At 49.2% G+C, this 18,787-nt stretch overlaps 2 protein-coding genes across 2 annotated transcripts; one reads left to right on the plus strand and one right to left on the minus strand.

Moving 5' to 3' along the window:
• Positions 1 to 701: 701 nt before the first annotated feature.
• DYRK3 (dual specificity tyrosine phosphorylation regulated kinase 3) lies at positions 702 to 7,895 on the minus strand. Its single transcript, XM_066335727.1, has 3 exons — positions 7,781 to 7,895; positions 6,983 to 7,098; positions 702 to 3,294 (listed from the first exon to the last, which is right to left on the minus strand). The coding sequence occupies exons 1-3, from the start codon at positions 7,818 to 7,820 to the stop codon at positions 1,729 to 1,731; spliced, it is 1,722 nt and encodes a 573-aa protein (XP_066191824.1). The 5' UTR covers positions 7,821 to 7,895; the 3' UTR covers positions 702 to 1,728.
• Positions 7,896 to 9,950: 2,055 nt separating this feature from the next.
• EIF2D (eukaryotic translation initiation factor 2D) lies at positions 9,951 to 18,563 on the plus strand. Its single transcript, XM_066335557.1, is given in 19 exon segments — positions 9,951 to 10,084; positions 11,107 to 11,170; positions 11,172 to 11,298; positions 11,530 to 11,613; positions 13,587 to 13,677; positions 14,274 to 14,295; positions 14,297 to 14,382; positions 14,680 to 14,767; positions 14,769 to 14,865; positions 14,868 to 14,972; positions 15,065 to 15,182; positions 15,653 to 15,698; positions 15,848 to 15,951; positions 16,071 to 16,229; positions 16,343 to 16,447; positions 16,537 to 16,650; positions 16,844 to 16,964; positions 18,047 to 18,221; positions 18,312 to 18,563. Coding segments are annotated over 19 exon segments (1,833 nt in total). The 5' UTR covers positions 9,951 to 10,028; the 3' UTR covers positions 18,383 to 18,563.
• The last annotated feature ends 224 nt before the right edge of the window (positions 18,564 to 18,787 follow it).

Consider the following 18,787-nt stretch of genomic DNA (forward strand, 5'->3'; position numbering starts at 1 on the left):
TCAGTTTAAAGTCCTCTGGAGCTCTGGCTGAGTCTTTTTGAGGTTTCCTGCAGGTCTCCACCCAGTGCTGCAATGACCCAGAGGGGCCAGAGCAGCCCCATCTCCTCAGGGGAAGGGTCTCCTGCTGAAAATTTGCCCACTTTGTATTTAAAATCACCCTGGTGACTCCTCTGTTTGCATACTGAGAGTCTCCTTCCTTCAGCATTCAAAACCATTCAGCTGCAGAGAAAGTCATCCCATTTAAAACCTCCCGTTCATAAAAGCTCTGAATTGCGTTTGAAGTCCTGCTCAGGCACCTGGCAAGGGATCAGATGGTTTTGGAGATGGACTGGGGCCATGAGGCTGCAAGAAGGAACAACCCCAGGAGCTGTGCTGTGGCTGTGACAGGTCACACCACCCTGGCATGTTCTGGGGAGATAAAGGAAGAGGAAATACAAGCTCATGGAGTTCAAGAGTGAGAAAACGTAGGCACCCAAAGGCCTGAAGGAAGGCAAATAGAAACAAAGCGGCTCTTCCCATAAAACATTTCCATTTGGATCTGCCAGTTCTTGCACCTTATCAGCCTTTCCTGGTTATTACGTTTCCAGAGATTTTGTTGAGATTTCAGAGCACACTCCCATTTATTAAAGTGAGTTTCTCCCCCTCCCTCAGTTTCCAGTCACAGCCCTGGGCCTGAAAAAGTTCTCCTTGTCTGACAGGGGTGGCATGTTTGCATTTTTATTAAAAGAGCTTCATATAATTCAATGGAATTCACTCTACACAAAGAGATGGGTTTTTTTGCAAATACCAGAATCTCAAACATGGATATAAACCAGCTCTTGAAGTTCGACATTGTTGGCTTTTTTAGAAACACAGGAAAAACAAAGACACACACCTGGCAGAACTGATGATGGAAATCTGAGCTCCAAAGAAACAGATAATTCAATCATTACCTGAACAAACTGGCTCACATTTGTGATGGACCAGGCCTGATCCCAAATTCTTGTGATGGACCAGGCCGGATCCCAAATCCCCCTACAAGCTTTCCATAGATTTTCAGGGGGAAATAGCAAGTGTTATTTAGAAATTAGTAGTTTTATTTAGATATATCCTGTGTTTCGTGGCATTTCTACGCTGCTTTGAAATTTTAGCATCTGAGTATTTTCTTTCCCAACAACAAATTCCTTTGGTGTCTACATCCCATCACATTTTCATAAAATCCCAGGATAGATATGGGAAAAGCAATGCAGGGAAATAAAATTCTTCAAACGTAAGCAATTGGCAAGTAAGTTCCTAATGCATTATATTAATGCATTTGTGCTTTTGACAAGAGATTTAAAAACTTTCTCCTGGAACAGAAGGAGTTCAGCTGGAGATAACTGAAAACATGGAGTTTAAATCAAGTTCCTTTCCTGCCTCTAAGCAAATGAACCTGTTGAGCCATGATAAGAAATGGTTTGATTTCTAAACCAGTATTTTTGAACAGCACATCAGCCAAAATGTCTCTGTACTCCCCAGCTGAGCTGAACCCTCAGCAGTGGAATATGCACCAGGTGTGAGTGAATAAAACTGGATAAAATCAGCCCTTTAAAATGTGCACGTTTTTGACTGATCTTCCAATATTCCAGACTGAGCTGCTAACGAAAATTAAAACCCATTAAAACCCTCTGCATTTAATTTCCTGCCCCAGCACGAACAGACAGTGACCACACACGCACGGGGTGTATCCTGGGAACCCCTCACTCCCCACTAGCTGACCAGTTTGGGGAGCACAGTACACAGAGGGATGCTGCCACTGGGCTCAGGGGCCAGGCTGCCCCTCAGCTTGCTGGGGACCGCAGCCACGGGAGGCAACTTGTTAGAAATTCCTTGGAAGGAACCTGAATAGCTGGAAATCCTCCTGCTAGAACTTTTCTCCAAACCGGCCGCTTTGGGCATCCGTTTGCAGATCCAGGGGTGCCGCAGCGCCTGGCTGGGGATCATGCGTGCAGAAGGATCCCAGCTGAGGCACTCCTTCAGGAAACCAGTGAAGAGGGGGTCGTCACAGCCCTTCAGAGCTGTCACCCAGTCCTTGTTCCCCGGGGCACCCCTCACCTTGCCGCGGCGGGTGCGGCTCCCGCTCAGGGTCACCTTCCCGTCGGGCTGCGTCAGCACCGTGCAGTACCGCGGGTGACCCTTGGAGTTGATGAAGTTCTTGGCTCGCTTGGATTGCTCCAAAAGCTTCTGAGGCGGCATTCCAAGGAGTTCCATGATGCAGGCCAGTTGGTCCGCCTCGTCCTCTCCGGGAAAAAGAGGGTAGCCAGTCAAAAGCTCCACCAGGATACAGCCAAAACTCCACATGTCTATGGGCATCCCATAGCGGCTGCCCAGGATCACCTCTGGGGCCCGATAAAACCGGGACTGGATGTACGTGTAGACTCTTTGGTGCTCAAAACAGCTGGACCCAAAATCTATAACCTTGATTCCGCTCCTCCCTTGCTGTTTTAGGAGGATATTTTCTGGCTTCAAGTCGCAGTGGATGATTTTGTTCCGATAAAGGGCATCCAAACACTGCAGGATGGAGTGAGCGAACTTCCGAACCAGCTGCAGGCTGAAGCCCTGAAATTTATTCCTTTTAATCAGCTCATACAGGTTCATACTCAAGAGTTCAAAGGTCATGCAGATGTGGTTCCGAAAGGTGAAGCTTTCCAGCATGTGGATCACATTCATGCTGCCTGTTTTGTCCTGCTTCTTCAGGTGCTCCAGGATCCTGATCTCCTCGGCGGCTTGCCGATGGAACCTCTTCTCGTTGCGAACCATCTTTAAGGCCAGGTGCTGGTGAAGTTTGTGATCGTAGACTTTAGCAACTTGCCCAAAACTGCCCTTGCCAATGATTTTGAGCACCTCATACCTGTAGGCCAGGTGGTCGTGGGGCACGTGGATGTAGCTGCCTTGGTCGTCGTCGTAGCCGCTGTTGTTGGGGCCCCCGATCACGCCCTGCCTCTTCTTGGCAGACGGCCCCACAAAGTAAATCTCGGAGAAACTGAAGATCTCCTGCTGCTCGTAAGCTGAGAGCTGATGTTTGTACTGTTTGACAGCTTGCTCTGGAGCTTGGGAGACGGCTTTATGCGACTTCAAGGAGCTTCCATTGCCTCTAGCACCCAGGTTCTCCAGGCTTTTCTCTTTTGTCAGGGAAGGGAGAGATCTTTCTGGGGCAAGGCCTGCAGAGTGAAGGGTGCTGCTCCTTCTGTTGCCAGAGTCCTCAAATAACTGCTCCACTTTGACCTGATTTCCAGCCAGACAGTGATCCTTCATCATGAGTTTGTTGATAGAAACCTAGATGGGAGAAAGAACTTTGGTTTATCTTTTAAAGCACAGGTTAAAAATAAAATCGCTACCAATGGAAAACAGGTAACACGGACGAGTTTGACATTTATTAGGAACAAATATAAAATGCTGGACTAAATTCAGTTACAAGCCGAGTTATAGAAGGGTACACAAAGGGAAAGCAACTCTCTTCAACAGCATTTGTGCTTTTAAATTCAGAGAGGGAAACCCTAGCCAGCCAAAGGCTGAAACAACCACAAAATACCTATCTCCAGTCTGCAAAGGGCCAGGGGACAGCTATGTTTAGCTTCAAACGTGGGTGCAGCAGCACAACCATCAACAGATGCAACCTGCACCTGTCTGGAGCATGGAATGGAACAAGGACGTGCTGAGAAGTGGCAGGAAGATTGCACAGCCAGGCTGCCAAAGGGAGACAAAGCAACACCAGCAGGTGACATATGGCTGCTGTGAGGCAGCTGCACCAGGAGCAGCAGGAGGACAGGGCAGGGCAAGGTAAACCAGCCTTTAAAAGAAATTCGTTGTGGGGTTTTAATTTCAAGGGGAAAACACATCATCATATCCACACCTCCCTTTGAAATCATGTTGGAGTTATAGAATACTCTGAGCAGGAAGGGACCCACAAAACTCATCAAGTCCAACTGCTGGCCCTGCACAGGACACCCCAAAATCCCTCCCAGTCGCTGAGAGTGTTGTTCTGGAGCTCTGGCAGCCTTGGGGCCATGCCCTGGGCAGCCTGTTCTGTGCCCCAGCACCCTCTGAGGGAAGAACTTTTATCCAGCCTAAACCTCCCAGACACAGCTCCAGCCATTCTCTTGGGTCTTGTCACTGCCACACAGAGAAGAAAGAGCTGCACAACTCTCTTAACACAGACTTGAATAACCGAAAACACCTCCCACTCCAATTCGTCTGCAAGCACTCCCTCTTACCACCATGTGCTAAAATATTTACATCTGAAACAAACCCACAGGAGGTGAGAAAAACACTGTGAAACTCTCCAGGCTTGGCAATTTTACTATTTAGTAAACGCTGACCACCCCGGAGGTCAGCTTCCCACTAGCACAGCAGTTATTCCCTTCCCTGCTCGCTGGCACTCCTTGCTCAGAGGCAGCACAGAGGTGTTGTCCCATCCCAGGCTGAACTGGAGAAGCCCTGACTGAAGCAGCAACATCTGTTTTCCATTTTGGCCTTTAATCTAAAAATAAAGATCTCAGACACATGCCAAACCGAATCCCTGAAAACCAAAATAACTACACAGGAATCAAACAAAAAAAATATATATAAATAAACCTGCAACCCCACAGCAATAAACCAAATTCCTTTTTAGTTACATCCAGTCCAACATCTCAGCAGGGTCAGCAAATAAGGAAGTGTATGTTCTCGCCAAAGCCAACTACACACAGCTCATAAAAGACTCTGTTGTTGGTGCTGCCCTGAAATGTTAGTTCTTGCTCACACGCCTCAAAAAATGGGCATTTCCCTGCAGAAGCCAGTCCTTATCAACATGGAGAGGTCCTAGGAAGCTCCACTCCTCCTATCAACCCCAAAATGCAGTGTACTGGGAGGGACACTCCTTGGCAGAGCCTGAAGCAAAAACAACAGAGCCCAGCCCTGGTAACTCGGAATAAACGCCTTTTTCTTGGAGCCTGGCTGAACCTCCGAGATAAGAATGACATTTTTTCAGAGCTGGCTCAAAGACTCTTCAGCCCAGCACACCCAAACAGAAAGTTTACAAACAGACAGAAGCTATAAACACAGAACTAGGCTCACACTTGTTTAAATATCCTCTACGTAAGAGCAGTAGCAGCTCTGCTGGTGCTGCTGCTCATAGCAAACATTTTGTACCTCTGAATCCCTAAATAAAGCAGGAATTCATGATTCCATTTATCCTGGAACGATTTCTTAATGAAGGAATTAGGGCTTTGGATTTCAAACCTGACTCAACGGTAGTAAGGTCTCAATTTTCATTCTTAGAGGGCTCCCAAATTCAGTTGCCACATGATGGTGAGACACAAATATAGCTCCATCTTCACTTGAACTCACAAGAGCTGCACTCAGATGACTCCTGGGTAACATCAGCTTGCTTTCAACAGCTTTCTTTTACAAATCCCAGGCTCCACAGGTTTCTGGTTTTATGGCTGAAGTGCAGGCAAGAAATGAGGCTGACAACACCAGTGGCCTGTTGAAAACTCTTCCCTGACAAAACTTCATTTTCACTGACAAGGAGACAGGCATTACAGTTCCTACACAAACTGGTTTGCAGACATGATCTGAACACTGAATGAGACTGAATTCAGCCCATGTATTCTCAAAGCAGAGAGACTCTGTGTTCTCCTGCAGGCTCAGATGAAGGAATGGGCAGCTGCAGTCACCAGGACTCCTCAATTCTCATGTACATTACATCATCATCAAACATCTTGCAAGGAGAAAACTAAAAATCCAGGTATTTTCCTCATTAAAACTCAGCAGCATCGTTTCCAGCCTCAGGCTCCTGCTTGCCTGGCACCACTGAGGTTGGATTTTATTGACACATCACCATGCAAACTGGGCACCCTGTAAAGTCCTTAATCTTGCCCTAAGAAGTTAACAGGCTTCAGGGACAAAACATAGATGAAGACAAGTCAAATCAAACAGCCAAAGATTTATATTGGATTTTTCCACTCTACTGATTTGTATTCACTTACTAACAAATGAAATCACACTACAGCTTAAAATGCTGCAGCCGAAATCTTTCCATATCCCTGCAAACAAAAAGCCCCAACTCTTCAAACCCTGCTGCAAATTCCTTCTGTGCCCCCTCAACATTCCAAAAAGGGAAAAAAGCCCCAGACTCATGCCCCTGAGTTGGCACAGACCAAATTTGTTACAACAAAACCCCACAAGGTGATGATCTGCAAACGGTATCTCACTCAGGGCAATGCCTATTTTCACTTTTTAGAGAGTGAGAGGGTTTTTTTTTTTAAGCTTAAGCTCCCTGCCTTCTGCCAGAACTCAACAAGAGCCAGAACATATTTAAAACCCATCCAAAGGACAGATCAGTGTACAAAAGTACAGCTGAACCTGAGCACGAGCTGAACCAATTAAAGGGAGAAAAAAAAAAATCTCCCAACTCCACATCTGCTGAGGGAACAGAGCCCTGATGAAAGAGCCTGGCAACACCTTCAGCTCATGAGGAGCTATTTCGGTAGAAGTGACAGATAATGGCCAAGTTTTCCGAGCAGAAAGATACTTTTGTGAGATGTTTGGCAGCCACACAGACTCACACTGCTCCTTCTGCTGCTCCTACGTACTCACACCGCCGGAATTTTCATGAGGGAAACTAAATTGGAAACGTGCAGGAGGAGGCAGAGCAAAGCGTGTGTGGATTTACTTATCAGAGTACAAGGTGACAAGGCAGAACGCTTCAACGCTTTGTAAAGCAGCGGTTTGTTTGGTTTTTTTTTTTATTAAAACACGAGCTGAGGGCAGTAAGATGGATTCCTGAGGCTGCCAGCAAGTTCTGCAGTGAACACAGCACATCACTTTTATGCTCAGGAAAAACAATAATGTTAAGAAGCCACTACAAAGCTGTAAAATCCTGCTTTAAAGTTAATTCTCTCCAGGGAGGTATCAGACCCCCGGATAGTTCTCCCTGCCACGCAGCACAACGTGAAGACACAGATGACTTTAAAATACTCACATGAGTTCTTGAAAGGGAAGGAAGTCCTGAAGAGCTGCGTTCTTCATTTGTAGGCTCTGGGTATCTACACTCATCTATCCTCATATAGGAGTCGTACAATCCATCTCCAATCCTGGCTGGAAGGTCCCCCCACACAAACCAGTTATTCACAACAACTCACACCGATAGAGACAGAGCCAAATGCTGAAAGGCAACTCCCTTTAGCACATTTTAATCTGTAAAATCATTGATTCTCCTTCATTCAGTAAATGATCTTTGGAATCGAATTGTATTTTCATACCACAGGAGTGCGATGCTTCTGGGGAATCTTAATTCGAGATACTTTTAATTTAGAGGGTTCTTTTGCTTAATCAACTTCTGCAGTGCAAAAAAAAATGCATCCCTAAGAAACGCTAACCACCATTCTCCCCGCTTCCCCTTAATCAGGATAATCCCAAACGAGCAGAAAACGAGCAAAACACTTCAACACTTGATAGGACTATCCTTTAAAGCAGGTTATCCCTTAAAAATGAGATGTGGGAATTACAGCTGCGAAAACGTGGGGAGAGCAAAAAAAAAAAAAATAAAAGAAAAAAAGAAGAGAAAAGGAAAAGGCGGGCGTCTCTCGCTGTCGGCTGCTCAAGAACTTAAAAATCGCGACGCCTATCGCGACAGACCCGACGGACGGCTGGGACCGCGCGGGGGGCTCGGCGGCCACCGACCCAAATCGCATCCCTCCTTTTCCCTCCAGCCCCGCGGGACCCCGGCCACCACCGCCACCGCCACCACCACCCGCCACCGCCACCTCCTCGTCCTCACCCGCCGCGAGAGGCCCGTCCGGCTTCCTGCCCAGCAGCATGGTGTCGGGGGGGCCCCGGCGCGGGCCCCATGCCCGGCGGCTCCGCTGCCCAGCGCGGCCCCGGCCCCGGCCCCGGCCCGTTTGCCCCGGAACGGCCCCCGCCCGCCGCCCGCCGCCCGCCCGCGGCCCTGCGCAGCGCCGCCGGGGCGGGATCGGAGTGCGGGCTGCGGCGTTCGCTTCGCTTCTCCCCTCAGACTGATCTACGCCATGAGACCCCCGGACATGGCGGGGTGCTCGGCATGAGGAGAGGAGGCCCCGGGCGGGATCGTGCCCGGGGTGTGAGCTCCGGGGTTCGCTTCGCTTCTCCCCTCAGAACCCACCCCATGGGACCCCTGTACTCCGTGAGGTGTTCGGCCGCGGGGGGGTGGATCACGGCTGTGGAGCTCCAGCGATCGTTTTCGCTTGTCCCCTCAGCACAACCCGCCCCGCAGGACCCTTGTACTCCGTTGGGTGCTCGGCCTGAGGAGACGCGGCCCCGGTGGGGTGGATGGCGCCCGGGGTGTGGAGCTCCGGCGTTCGCTTCGCTTCTCCCCTCAGCCTAATCCACCCCATGGGACCCCTGTACTCCGTGGGGCTCGGCCGCTGGGGTGGGATCACGGCTGAGGAGCTCCAGCGTTCGTTTTCGCTTGTCCCCTCAGCACAACCCGCCCCGCAGGACCCTTGTACTCCGCGGGTGCTCGGCCTGAGGAGAAGCGGCCCCGGGGGGGATCGTGCCCGGGGTGTGGAGCTCCGGCGTTCGCTTCGCTTCTCCCCTCAGCCTAATCCACCCCATGGGAGTGAGGTGTTCGGCCGCTGGGGTGGGATCACGGCTGAGGAGCTCCAGCGTTCGTTTTCGCTTGTCCCCTCAGCACAACCCGCCCCGGGAGACCCCCGCACAGCGCGGAGTCCTCGCCCTCCTCTCCTCACAGCGGGGTGTGGAAGGGTTTTTAAATTTACTTCAGTTTCGGGACAGTGCACGCTCTGTGGGTCCACCCAGATCTTCTCCGTGCCCTTACAGCGTGCCCCCAGTGCTATAGAAATAAACCTGGGCTTGCGGAGAGGCGGAGGGAGGCAAAACGCTGAGTGCTGCATGTGCGGGGCTCTGGGGCAGCAAAGGCTGCCCGACCCTGCCCTGCCCTCTGCAGGAATTGATTTAGTGAAAAAAAGTCCAGGACAACTCTCAGCTCTCCATGAGAAGCCGTGGATTTCACCTGGTGAAGAGGGAGTTACAGAGCTGGAGGCATCCGTGGGGTTCTGGAACATGAAGGCTTTCAATGGGATGTAGGAGGTGTATCTGTTCCCTTCATGAAATTAATCAAGTAAAAATCAAGGGATGTCTGTGAGCTTTTGGCTCTGCGCAGCTCCCTGCCAGGAGGGGACAGCCGGGGGGATTTGGGATCTCATCCCAGGGAACAGGGACAGGAGGAGAGGGAACGGCCTCAGGCTGGCCCAGGGGAGGCTCAGGGTGGGATTCCAGCAGGAATTTCCTCATGGAAAGGGCGGGTGGAAGTGCCCAGGGAGGTTTGCAGTGCCCAGCCCTGGAGGTGTCCAAGGATGTGACACTCTGGGCTGGGGACAAGGCGGGTATCAGGCATAGACTGGACACGATGATCCTGGAGGGATTTTTCCAATCTCAATAACACTGAGATTCTGGGAAGGCAGCAATGACTACAGTACCGCTGTAATCCTCCCGCCTATTCCACACTCCTCCATCGCCAGCCAGAAACTGACCAGAAACACTCCAGCAAACGTATTAAATCCCAGGCAGCAATGCCCAGCTGCCAGGGCACCTTAGCGAGAAAACAGCTCAGAAGTTTAAACACTAAAGATTTCATCGTGTGGATGGAGGAGCCCGGGGGCGCCGTGGGGAGACCCCAGACCCGGGTGGGGAGACCGGGACCCCCTCAGGGAGCCGGGGCAGGGGGAGCGGGACTCGGGGAGCTGGGGCAGGGGGACCGGGACCCCTCAAGGGATCGGGGCAGGGGGACCGGGACCCCTCAAGGGAGCCGGGGCAGGGGGCGGGACCCCTCAAGGGATCGGGGCAGGGGGACCGGGACCCCTCAAGGAGCCGGTCCGGGGGACCGGGACTCAGGGCCGGGGGGACCGGGACTCAGGGCCGGGGGTCGCGGGGGCTCGGCGGCGCCGGGCGCCGTTTCCAGCCGGACGCTTTATGGGCGCGGACGGCGCCATGGCGGCCGCCGCGGGCTGAGGGCACGGCGCGGGCCCGCCATGTTCGCCAGGGCGTTCCGTGTGAGGGCCAACAGCAGCATCAAGGGCTCGGACCGGTGAGTGCCGCGCCGGGAGGCCGCAGGGATTCCCCGCAGGGATTCCCGCAGGGCCGGGGGGACGCGCGGGGCTCGGCCCCGGGTCGCGGTCGCTGGTGGGCGATCCCCCCGCTAATCGCTGCTTTCAGCCTGTGATGCGCTCCCGGCCCGAGCACGGAATGTGCGAGTCGCTGGAAGGTGCTGCCGTAATGAAGCCAGGTTAATGGAAACGTTCTGCTGAGGCCTGGATCAGCCTTCCGTGTTTATTTATAGCAGCGTTCAGTGCCTAACTGTAAGGGAGCTGTAGAGGGGTTTTGGATAAGGACATGGAGTGACAGGACTCAGGGGAATGGCTTTAATCTGGAGGAGGGTAGGTTTATATTGGATATTGGGAAGGAATTATTCCCTGTGAGGGGTGGGCAGGGTGCCCAGAGAAGCTGCCCGAGGCCAGGCTGGACACTTAGAGCCACCTGGGATAGTGGAAGGTGTCCCTGCCACGGCAGCAGTGAGACTGATTGGATTTAAAGTCCCTTTAAACCCGAACCATCTGTGATTCTCTAATTCTTCGTGTTCTAAGCAGTGCTGCTGGGCTGACCTCCTGATTGTTCAGGTTCACTGGACACTGCTGTGAATGACCAAAACCCCCACCCTGGGCTGGTCACTGGGGCTGAAATGTCAATTAAAACCGAGGGACAGGGAAATCTGCCTGTCCCCTGCTCCCACTGCAGCTGTGGGTGACAGCTGGGCAGAGCGAGTGTGGCACTCCCAGGCTGAAATCACAGCACAAAACAGAGGCACAGGCAGCAAACAGAAGCTGCAGGCAGATGTTTAAGGAAGATAGGAGCAGGGCAAGTAGATCCCGGCCTTCCCTGGTATTCTTACATCATTTGTAAACCTGGACACAAATGCCTCAAATTATCCTCCTGTTTAAAAAGTGGGAAATTCAGGAACAGCCAACAAAACAAAACAGTAACAGATGAGGAATGAATTTGAGGGATAGCCTGGGACAGCTTTGTGCACGTTTGGGATTTTGGTCTTTGCAGGAGGAAGCTCCGAAGTGAGGTGGCAGCAGCTTTCCCCACCCTGAGCACTGAACAGCTGGCTGAGGTTGGTTCCAAACAAGGAAGAGCTCAATGTTGTCAAAATACACTCTCACAAAGGGGAGGCCATCACGGTTTACATGAACCACAGGAACCCAATCCTGTTTGAAGTTGAGAAAGTTCTGTATCCACCAGGTAGGGAGGAAGAGACTGCAATAATCCTCCTTCTTTGCGTGCCTTCCCAATTAATTATTGTGCCATTGTTTGGTTTCATGTTTCTTTATTATCCAGTTAAGTGTTTTATTGTCCAATTAAGTTTAATCTCCGCGATTACCCAGAAGAGTTTAGTCTTAAAGATGAAAAGAAACAACAGGTAGAAATGCTCCTAATGATGGATTTTTAAATTTACTTCTGTTTTGGGGACAGTGTACACTCTGTGGGTCTACCCAGATCTTCTCCCTGCCTTTGCAACATGGCCCCCAGTGCTGCAGAAACTTGCAGGAGGAGCAGGTAAGAGCAGAACTTTGCCACTTTGCACTGCAAAAAGGAGTGGCTTTCAGGGCTTTTTATGGTGTTTTCCTTCACAGTGGCCAAAAATGTACCTGAAACAAGTAAAAAAGTATGAGTACTCAAAATAATTCATGGTGGTATCCTAAAAAGGAAATAAAGTAGCTGTAAAAAGAGTTTGTGAATGGAAAGAAAGCAGTGAAGCTGTTTAAAATGCAGTAAACCTGCTCCGTGTGGGAGGCTCAGATTTGGAATTCCCTTCTCAGGGTGATGAGGCAGCCCTGAACTGGGGACCAGGACTGCCATTCTCCTGTCCCCTTTGAAAGTTCCTTTGCTGCCACCCTGCTTCCTGTCAGTGCCCAGGTGAACAAACTCATCCTGTGATAAGAAGGAAATTTATTTTGGAAGCTCCAGTGCGATCAGAGTCGGCCAAGCTGCAGATTGTGCAGGTGAGGTCGGAGCTGAATTCCTGGGTTTCTGGCTCCACCACCTCATTAGGATCAAGACTAACAGGAAAGGAGTCTGTTCTCTGGAACCTGCTTTGGATGCAGTTCAGACTCAGGAGAATCAGCTCATTATAAACTTTAAATTGCTGAACTGCTCGAGCAGAAAAAAAGATTAAATCGCAGCCGCAGCTGCTTGGTCTCTACCTGGAAGTGCTCACGTAGGAAGGGATGTCTTTTTCCATGACACAGCACCTAAAGTGATTTCCCTTTAGATTTCCCTGCTTTGTTTGCTTTGGGGAAAATAAAGTGCTCAGTGTGTAGCTGTGATAGACATCTGAGGGAGGCCTCGGCGCTGACTTGTAATGACCCAGTTTCTGGGGGAAAAAAAGACTTGCTAATGGGGAAAGGACATGGATGAAAGGGGCCGAGGGTCATTCATCACCCCTGGCAACCAGGCTGCTACCTCTGTGCAGGAGCCAAAGATAAGGAGCTGGCCAGGAGACAATGGCCACAAGGCAGCTGGAGAGGTAGAGCCATTCTCAGGAGGGAGAGGAAAGGCACGAGGCTCTCCAGTGCTGCAGGACTGGAGCATTGGGGGAGATTCAGTTCCTAAAGCAGCATCTTCTGGGACATCTCTTCCATAAATTCAATACTTGCTGTCTGCCCGGTGATTTGCATGATTAAATGCTGCTGATGTGGTCACGTTAAGGCCTTGGATGTGATTTTCTGGCCCCAGCCACGTGGAGCTCTGCTGGCAGTTGGCAGATTTCATTCTAAGACCTGATAAAAATCGTTGTGACAATGAACAGGGGGAAGAATCTTGCCTTCTTCAGCCTCCACATCAAATCAGGATGCTGAGAAAAATGTGAGATGGCTGCAAACCAAGGCATGGGACAGCTCAGCCCAGGAGACTGCAGAGAGCTGCTGTTCCCTTGTTTGGTGGTGACATCGTGCCCCACCTGCAGCAGGGAAAACTCTGCTTTGCTCACATCCCAGCTGTGGGAAGCAGAAGGAAGCAGGAGTGTGCAGTTTCTGTCCAGAATGGCAAGGAGGCAGCTCCCTGAGAATTCCCAGTGGGCTGCAGCTGATGTGGCAGATTCGGGAGGGATGGAGCAGCAGTTCTGAGGCAGCTTTGAGGCAGTTCTCTAGGGAAACAAGCTGCTGGGAGATGACCTTCCCTTGGGAAGAGGGGAGAGTAAATGGGTAATTCCTGATCCTTTTCCTTGTTCCTTTCCCTTTCCATGCCATTCACGAAGAGTGATGCTGGGAGCTGGTTAAAAACAGTCCCTCAGGTCTGACAGAGCTGAGCAAACTTCACTCCTCTGTAGAATTTTGGGATGCGCCCAGCACTTTATGGATGGGATCCCGCGCTCCACGGGGAGAAAGCGCTGCCTCAGGAGGAGAAATGGAGAATGCCGTCCTGGCGTGTGCTCAGCTCGTGTTTTTGCTGAGTAACGGGAGGGAGCGGGGCGGAGGAGGCGGTGCCTGAGCCTTTCATTGAGAAACGGATGCGCTTCGTTCTTCCCGCAGACCTGATGCTGCCAGGAGTTGTGGTGCCACCCTCTGGCCTCCCTCGAGTGCAGCGGGGCGCGCTCTGTGCTGTCACCCTCCTGGGAAACAGGTACGCAGGATTCTCCACTCCACAACTGTCCAGAAACTGAACATGAAGTGAAGGGTTTGGAGGAAATGAAAGCAGAAGTGCTGCCGTGCATTTGATGCCCTGGGAAAATTTGATTTTCCTCAGCAGTGGAAAATACAGCAGGAAAAAAAAAATCTTAATTTTCTGGGTTAGGATATGTTTGAGCTGAGGTGGGAAGCTTTGTAATTCATCCTTTTGGACCAAATTCATTCTTTTGGTCAATTTGGACCAATGTTTTTAACAAAAGATTGTATTCTGCACAATTGTCCTTGTGTCTGTGTGGAAATTCTGAGTGAGGGAGTGCTAAAGCCATTGGTTTTCCCTCACTGCTGCTCTCTTCTGGGCAGTGCTTCTGGTAATTTATTAGAAACAAGGTGTCACTGCACAACCTTCATCCAGGCTGCACTTACCCTCGGGATTCTCTGGAAACCTTACATACCAGAGGGATAACCAGAAAATATGTAGGTCCTTAAAAAAAAAAATACCAACCCAATTTGTAAAGAACAAGGGTGTTGTAAAATAAATTCAACACAGAGTGTTTGTACTGTCCTGCTCCAACATTCCCTTCTTTTTCCCAGAGCTCCTGTGGCAGTTGGAGTTTGCCACCATGTCCACGGAGGAGATGCTGGCTGCTGGAATGAAAGGGAAGGGCTTTGCTGTGCTGCACACTCACCTGGATCACCTCTGGTGGGTAACTGGGGAAAATGTGCAACAGGGCTCGTGTGTTGACAGAAATCCCAATCTGTGCCCCACTAGGATTAACTGCCAGGCCACATTACTGAATTATTTGGATACAGCTTAGATAGGACCTTGATTTAGAATTTCTGGAGGAAGATGGAGTTCAAAGTCAATTTACAGTTCAGAGATTGCAGAAAAAGCCCGTGCAGGTGCCGGTGCCTTTACTCAGGGTGACATCTGCTCACTGTCCCGTGGTTCGAAGCAGCAAAAGGAAAGCTGTGTTCTGCTTTCCTCTTCCTCTTGTAGGGAATATGGTGACAAATCTTCTCCTCCTACCTTAGGCTCCCTGGTAACGGATTCTGCTGCAAAGGAGAGTGCTGGGCACGAGGAGGAGGCTGCAGGGGAAGGAGCCTGGCAGCAACTGCTCCCCTGAGCCACAGCAGCTCCTGGACATCAGGGACTTGAGCCTGAAGGACAGAAGACGTTTGTGCAGGAGCCGCTGGGGAAGGAGGAGCTCCATGAGAACAGAGCAGCAGAACCAGCTGAGGATGGCAGCACAGAGCACCAGCACCAGGCTGAGGACAGCAGGACCCCACAAGGTATTTTTGGATCCCAGGGAACCAAACCAAGCCCCTCTGGTTTGCTGAAGGCACACAGACAACTCACTGCCTGTCCTTTTCTCTCCCTGCAGAGCAAATGGATGCATTGTTCAATCAGTGCTTTTTCCATGCCTTAAAGTGCAAGTAAAGAAGTCAGATCTCCCTCTGCTCACCAGGCACGTTTCTAGGCAGCCACATGGTCTCGTGCTGGTACGTGGGAAGGAGATGGAATTGGGATTTGCATGCTGGGGTTTGGGCTTTAAAACGTGGAGGTTGTGTGGGGTATTTAGGAAGAAGGTTTTGAGTAAGAAATAAAAATCCAGTTCTTACCTAAGGTTATGCTCACTTCTGCCATGAAGTAGTTTGATCAAGTACAATCCTTACATTAAATACTTGGATGTAAGGATTCTCCAGACCTGGATTTGCACTTGGGAGCCAACTTGACTTGGCTGATGATGGTTTCACCATGGTTTAGTCACCTGAGTGGCTGCTTGCCTGCCCACGAGAACATCAGCACTAATTTCACTCATCACACTCTATTTATCAGCTTCTTTGGAGTAATTATTTCTCTGTGTATAATTTGTATTCCTGCGGTTAAGAAACTTCTAGCATAAGTAGCAAGATTTAAGAAGAAATGAAGGGTGACTTATACCAAAGAACTTTTAAAAAATCTATTTATACCCTGCTGGAAAACAACTGGACATAAAGAAATCAAGCTATAAGAAGGTGAGATTTTTCTGTTGGTTTGGGTGGTAAAAAAACTAAGTAATTTTTAATTAATTTTTATAAGAAACAGGAGAAGAGAAAAAGTTTAAAACACGAGAGCAGGCGTTTAAAGTGCTTGACTCCACATTTCTGATTGTTGCTTCCTTCAGTTCTCTAAATTCCTGCAACACATGCAGCAGCAGAGGATCTTACAAGTGAAGGAGCTGAGCAAAGGCGTGGAGAGCATCGTGGACGTGGACTGGAGACACCCAGAGTACGTAGAATATCACAATCTTTAAAAGAATTGGGGAGTCTCTGAAAGAAGGGAGTGGAACCTGCTGCTGCCTGCTTTGTTTCCATCCCTTTTACTCACACCAGACAATTCTTGTGCAGCATTAAAGCGTTTGCAGTGCCTGAAGGGTTTTCCTCAGCCTCTGCTGCCCAAGACAGCAAAAGTGAAGACAGAGAACAAGTGTACCGTGCTCCTGAAATCATTCCACTCTATGGAGTCTCCACAAAAATGATCCCACTCTTCCAGGAATCTGGACACAGGTAGGCACAAAAAACAAGAAGGGAGAGACCAACAAAGCTGCAGTTGCTGTTTCTCTCTTAGTGCCAGATCCCAACACCCAAATACTTGAGTTAAAAATCCTCTTTGTCTTCAGAAAAGGCAGCGTCCTCTCAAGCGGTGAGGTGAGAAACATCATCATTAACTACGTGAAGAATAATGAGTTGGTTGATGAAACAAACAAAAGTGAGTGCGGGTGGAAGTTTTCCTCCCCTGCTTCCACAGGAGAGGCTGAAATTAGAGTGAAAAAACTGACCTGGTTTGCTCCTTCCGTGTGCTTTTGTTTTGTAGCTTTGTAAAGGTGAATGCCGTTCTGTGTGACTGCCTGTTGGATAAATCAGAGCAGGATGAGATCTCACACCTCAAATGGATGAACTCTTGAGCAGGTGATTGATTGTTCTCTCAGTATCCCTTCCCAGAGCTGCACAGATTTATTGCCTGCAGCTCAAACCCCGTGGTGGGAGCTGCCTGACCTGTAATTTCCTGGAGATAAATGGGAACAAGATGAGATCTCACACCTTAAATGGGACAAGCTTTGGAGCAGGTGCTTGTTCTCAATATCCCTGCCCACAGTGACACAGATTATTGCCTTGTCCAGGTGCCTTGAACGACTGCAGCCCTTACACCAGGTGACATTTTCTGGCCAGGAGCCCGTGGTGAGAAAAGGAAACATTGAACCCATCGACATCAGCATAGCACAGAGATCCTCAAACAAGAAGGTGAAAAAAAGACAATTACAGGAGGGGGGCTGAGCAGATGAGATCAGGGCAGCTTTGGCAATCATTATTGACCCCTCAGCAGTGATGTTTCTAATAATTATTAACCTCTCATCACTGATGTTTCCAATCATTATTATTAACCCCTCAGGAGTGATGTTTCCCAGTCATTATTAACCCCTCAGCAGTGATACATCCAATCATTATTTACCCCTCAGGACTAATATTTCAAATCATTATTAACCCTCATCCTGATGTTTCCAATCATTATTATTAACCCCTCAGGAGTGATGTTTCCCAGTCATTATTAACCCCTCATCAGTGATGTTTCCAATTATTGTTAACCCCTCAGCAGTGATACATCCAATCATTATTAACCCCTCAGGACTAATATTTCAAATCTTTATTAACCCTCATCACTGATGTTTCGAATCATTATTATTAACCGCTCAGGAGTGATGTTTCTAATAATTATTAAGCCCTCAGCAGTGATAGAACCAACTATTATTAACCCCTCAGGACTAATATTTCAAATCATTATTGACCCTCAGCAGTGATGTCTCCAATCATTATTATTAACCCCTCAGCAGTGATGTTTCCCAGTCATTATTAACCCCTCATCACTGATGTTTCAAATTATTGTTAACCCCTCAGCAGTGATACATCCAATCATTATTAACCCCTCAGGACTAATATTTCAAATCATTATTAACCCTCATCACTGATGTTCCAATCCTTATTATTAAACCCCTCAGCAGTGATGTTTCTAATAATTATTAACCCCTCATCACTGATGTTTCCCATCATTATTATTAACCCCTCAGGACTAATATGTCAAATCATTATTGACCCCTCAGCAGTGATGTCTCCAATCATTATTAACCCCTCTTCACTGAGGTTGCCAATCATTATTAACCCCTCAGGAGTGAAGTGATGTTTCCCAATCATTATTACCCCCTCAGCAGTGATACATCCAATAACTATTAACCCCTCAGGACTAATATTTCAATCATTGTTACTCCCTCAGCAGTGATGTTTCATTATTAAACCCCACAGGGTTAATAAATCATTATCCCACCCCACAGGTGACGATTATCAAGAACCTGGAGCTGTATGGTCTGGACCCTCAGTGTGTGGCCAACACTCTCCAGCAGAAGGTCCAAGCCAGTGCCACCATCAGCCCAGCACCAGGAGCAAAGGACAGAGTCCAGGTCCAGATCCAAGGCAACCAGATCCATCATCTGGCCAAGATGCTGCTCGGTAAGAACATCCTGGAGCTGCAGCAGAACTGAGGTTTTAATTCTGGTTCTATTCTTCCTCAGCTGAAGGCAGCTCTGGGTTGTGTTGCAGATGAGTATCAGCTACCTCGGAAATACATCCAAGGCCTGGAGAAGGCTCCGAAACTCGGCCGCAAGAAGTAGGAGAAAAATCCACTTCATTATTTCTAGAAGTGTTTGCTGCCAGCAAATCAAGGATCATGGACAGGCCCTGCTCATTCCAGAGTGAGTCCTGGATGTTTACAAGGTCTGGAATTCACCCAAATAATAATAGTGCTCCAGGTGTTCATTTTTCATAAAAATAAAAAGCTGGATCAATCCCTTGGCATTATCCTTTTGTGATTTTTTTTTTCCCTGGCAGTTGATGCTGAAGCACTGGATGCTACAGTGGCTTTTGGGTAGTTTAACATTCTTGCCTTGCATCTTTGATCAAGGATGTGGAATAAACATCCACTGAAATATGAGAAAAACACATTCCAACACAATCCTGGGACAGTGCAGGATGTTCTGCCATTGAGTAAAACCCACTGTGGTTTAGATTTCATCCTT

Source organism: Sylvia atricapilla, chromosome 25, assembly GCF_009819655.1.
Source record: "Sylvia atricapilla isolate bSylAtr1 chromosome 25, bSylAtr1.pri, whole genome shotgun sequence".
NCBI lineage: Eukaryota > Metazoa > Chordata > Aves > Passeriformes > Sylviidae > Sylvia > Sylvia atricapilla.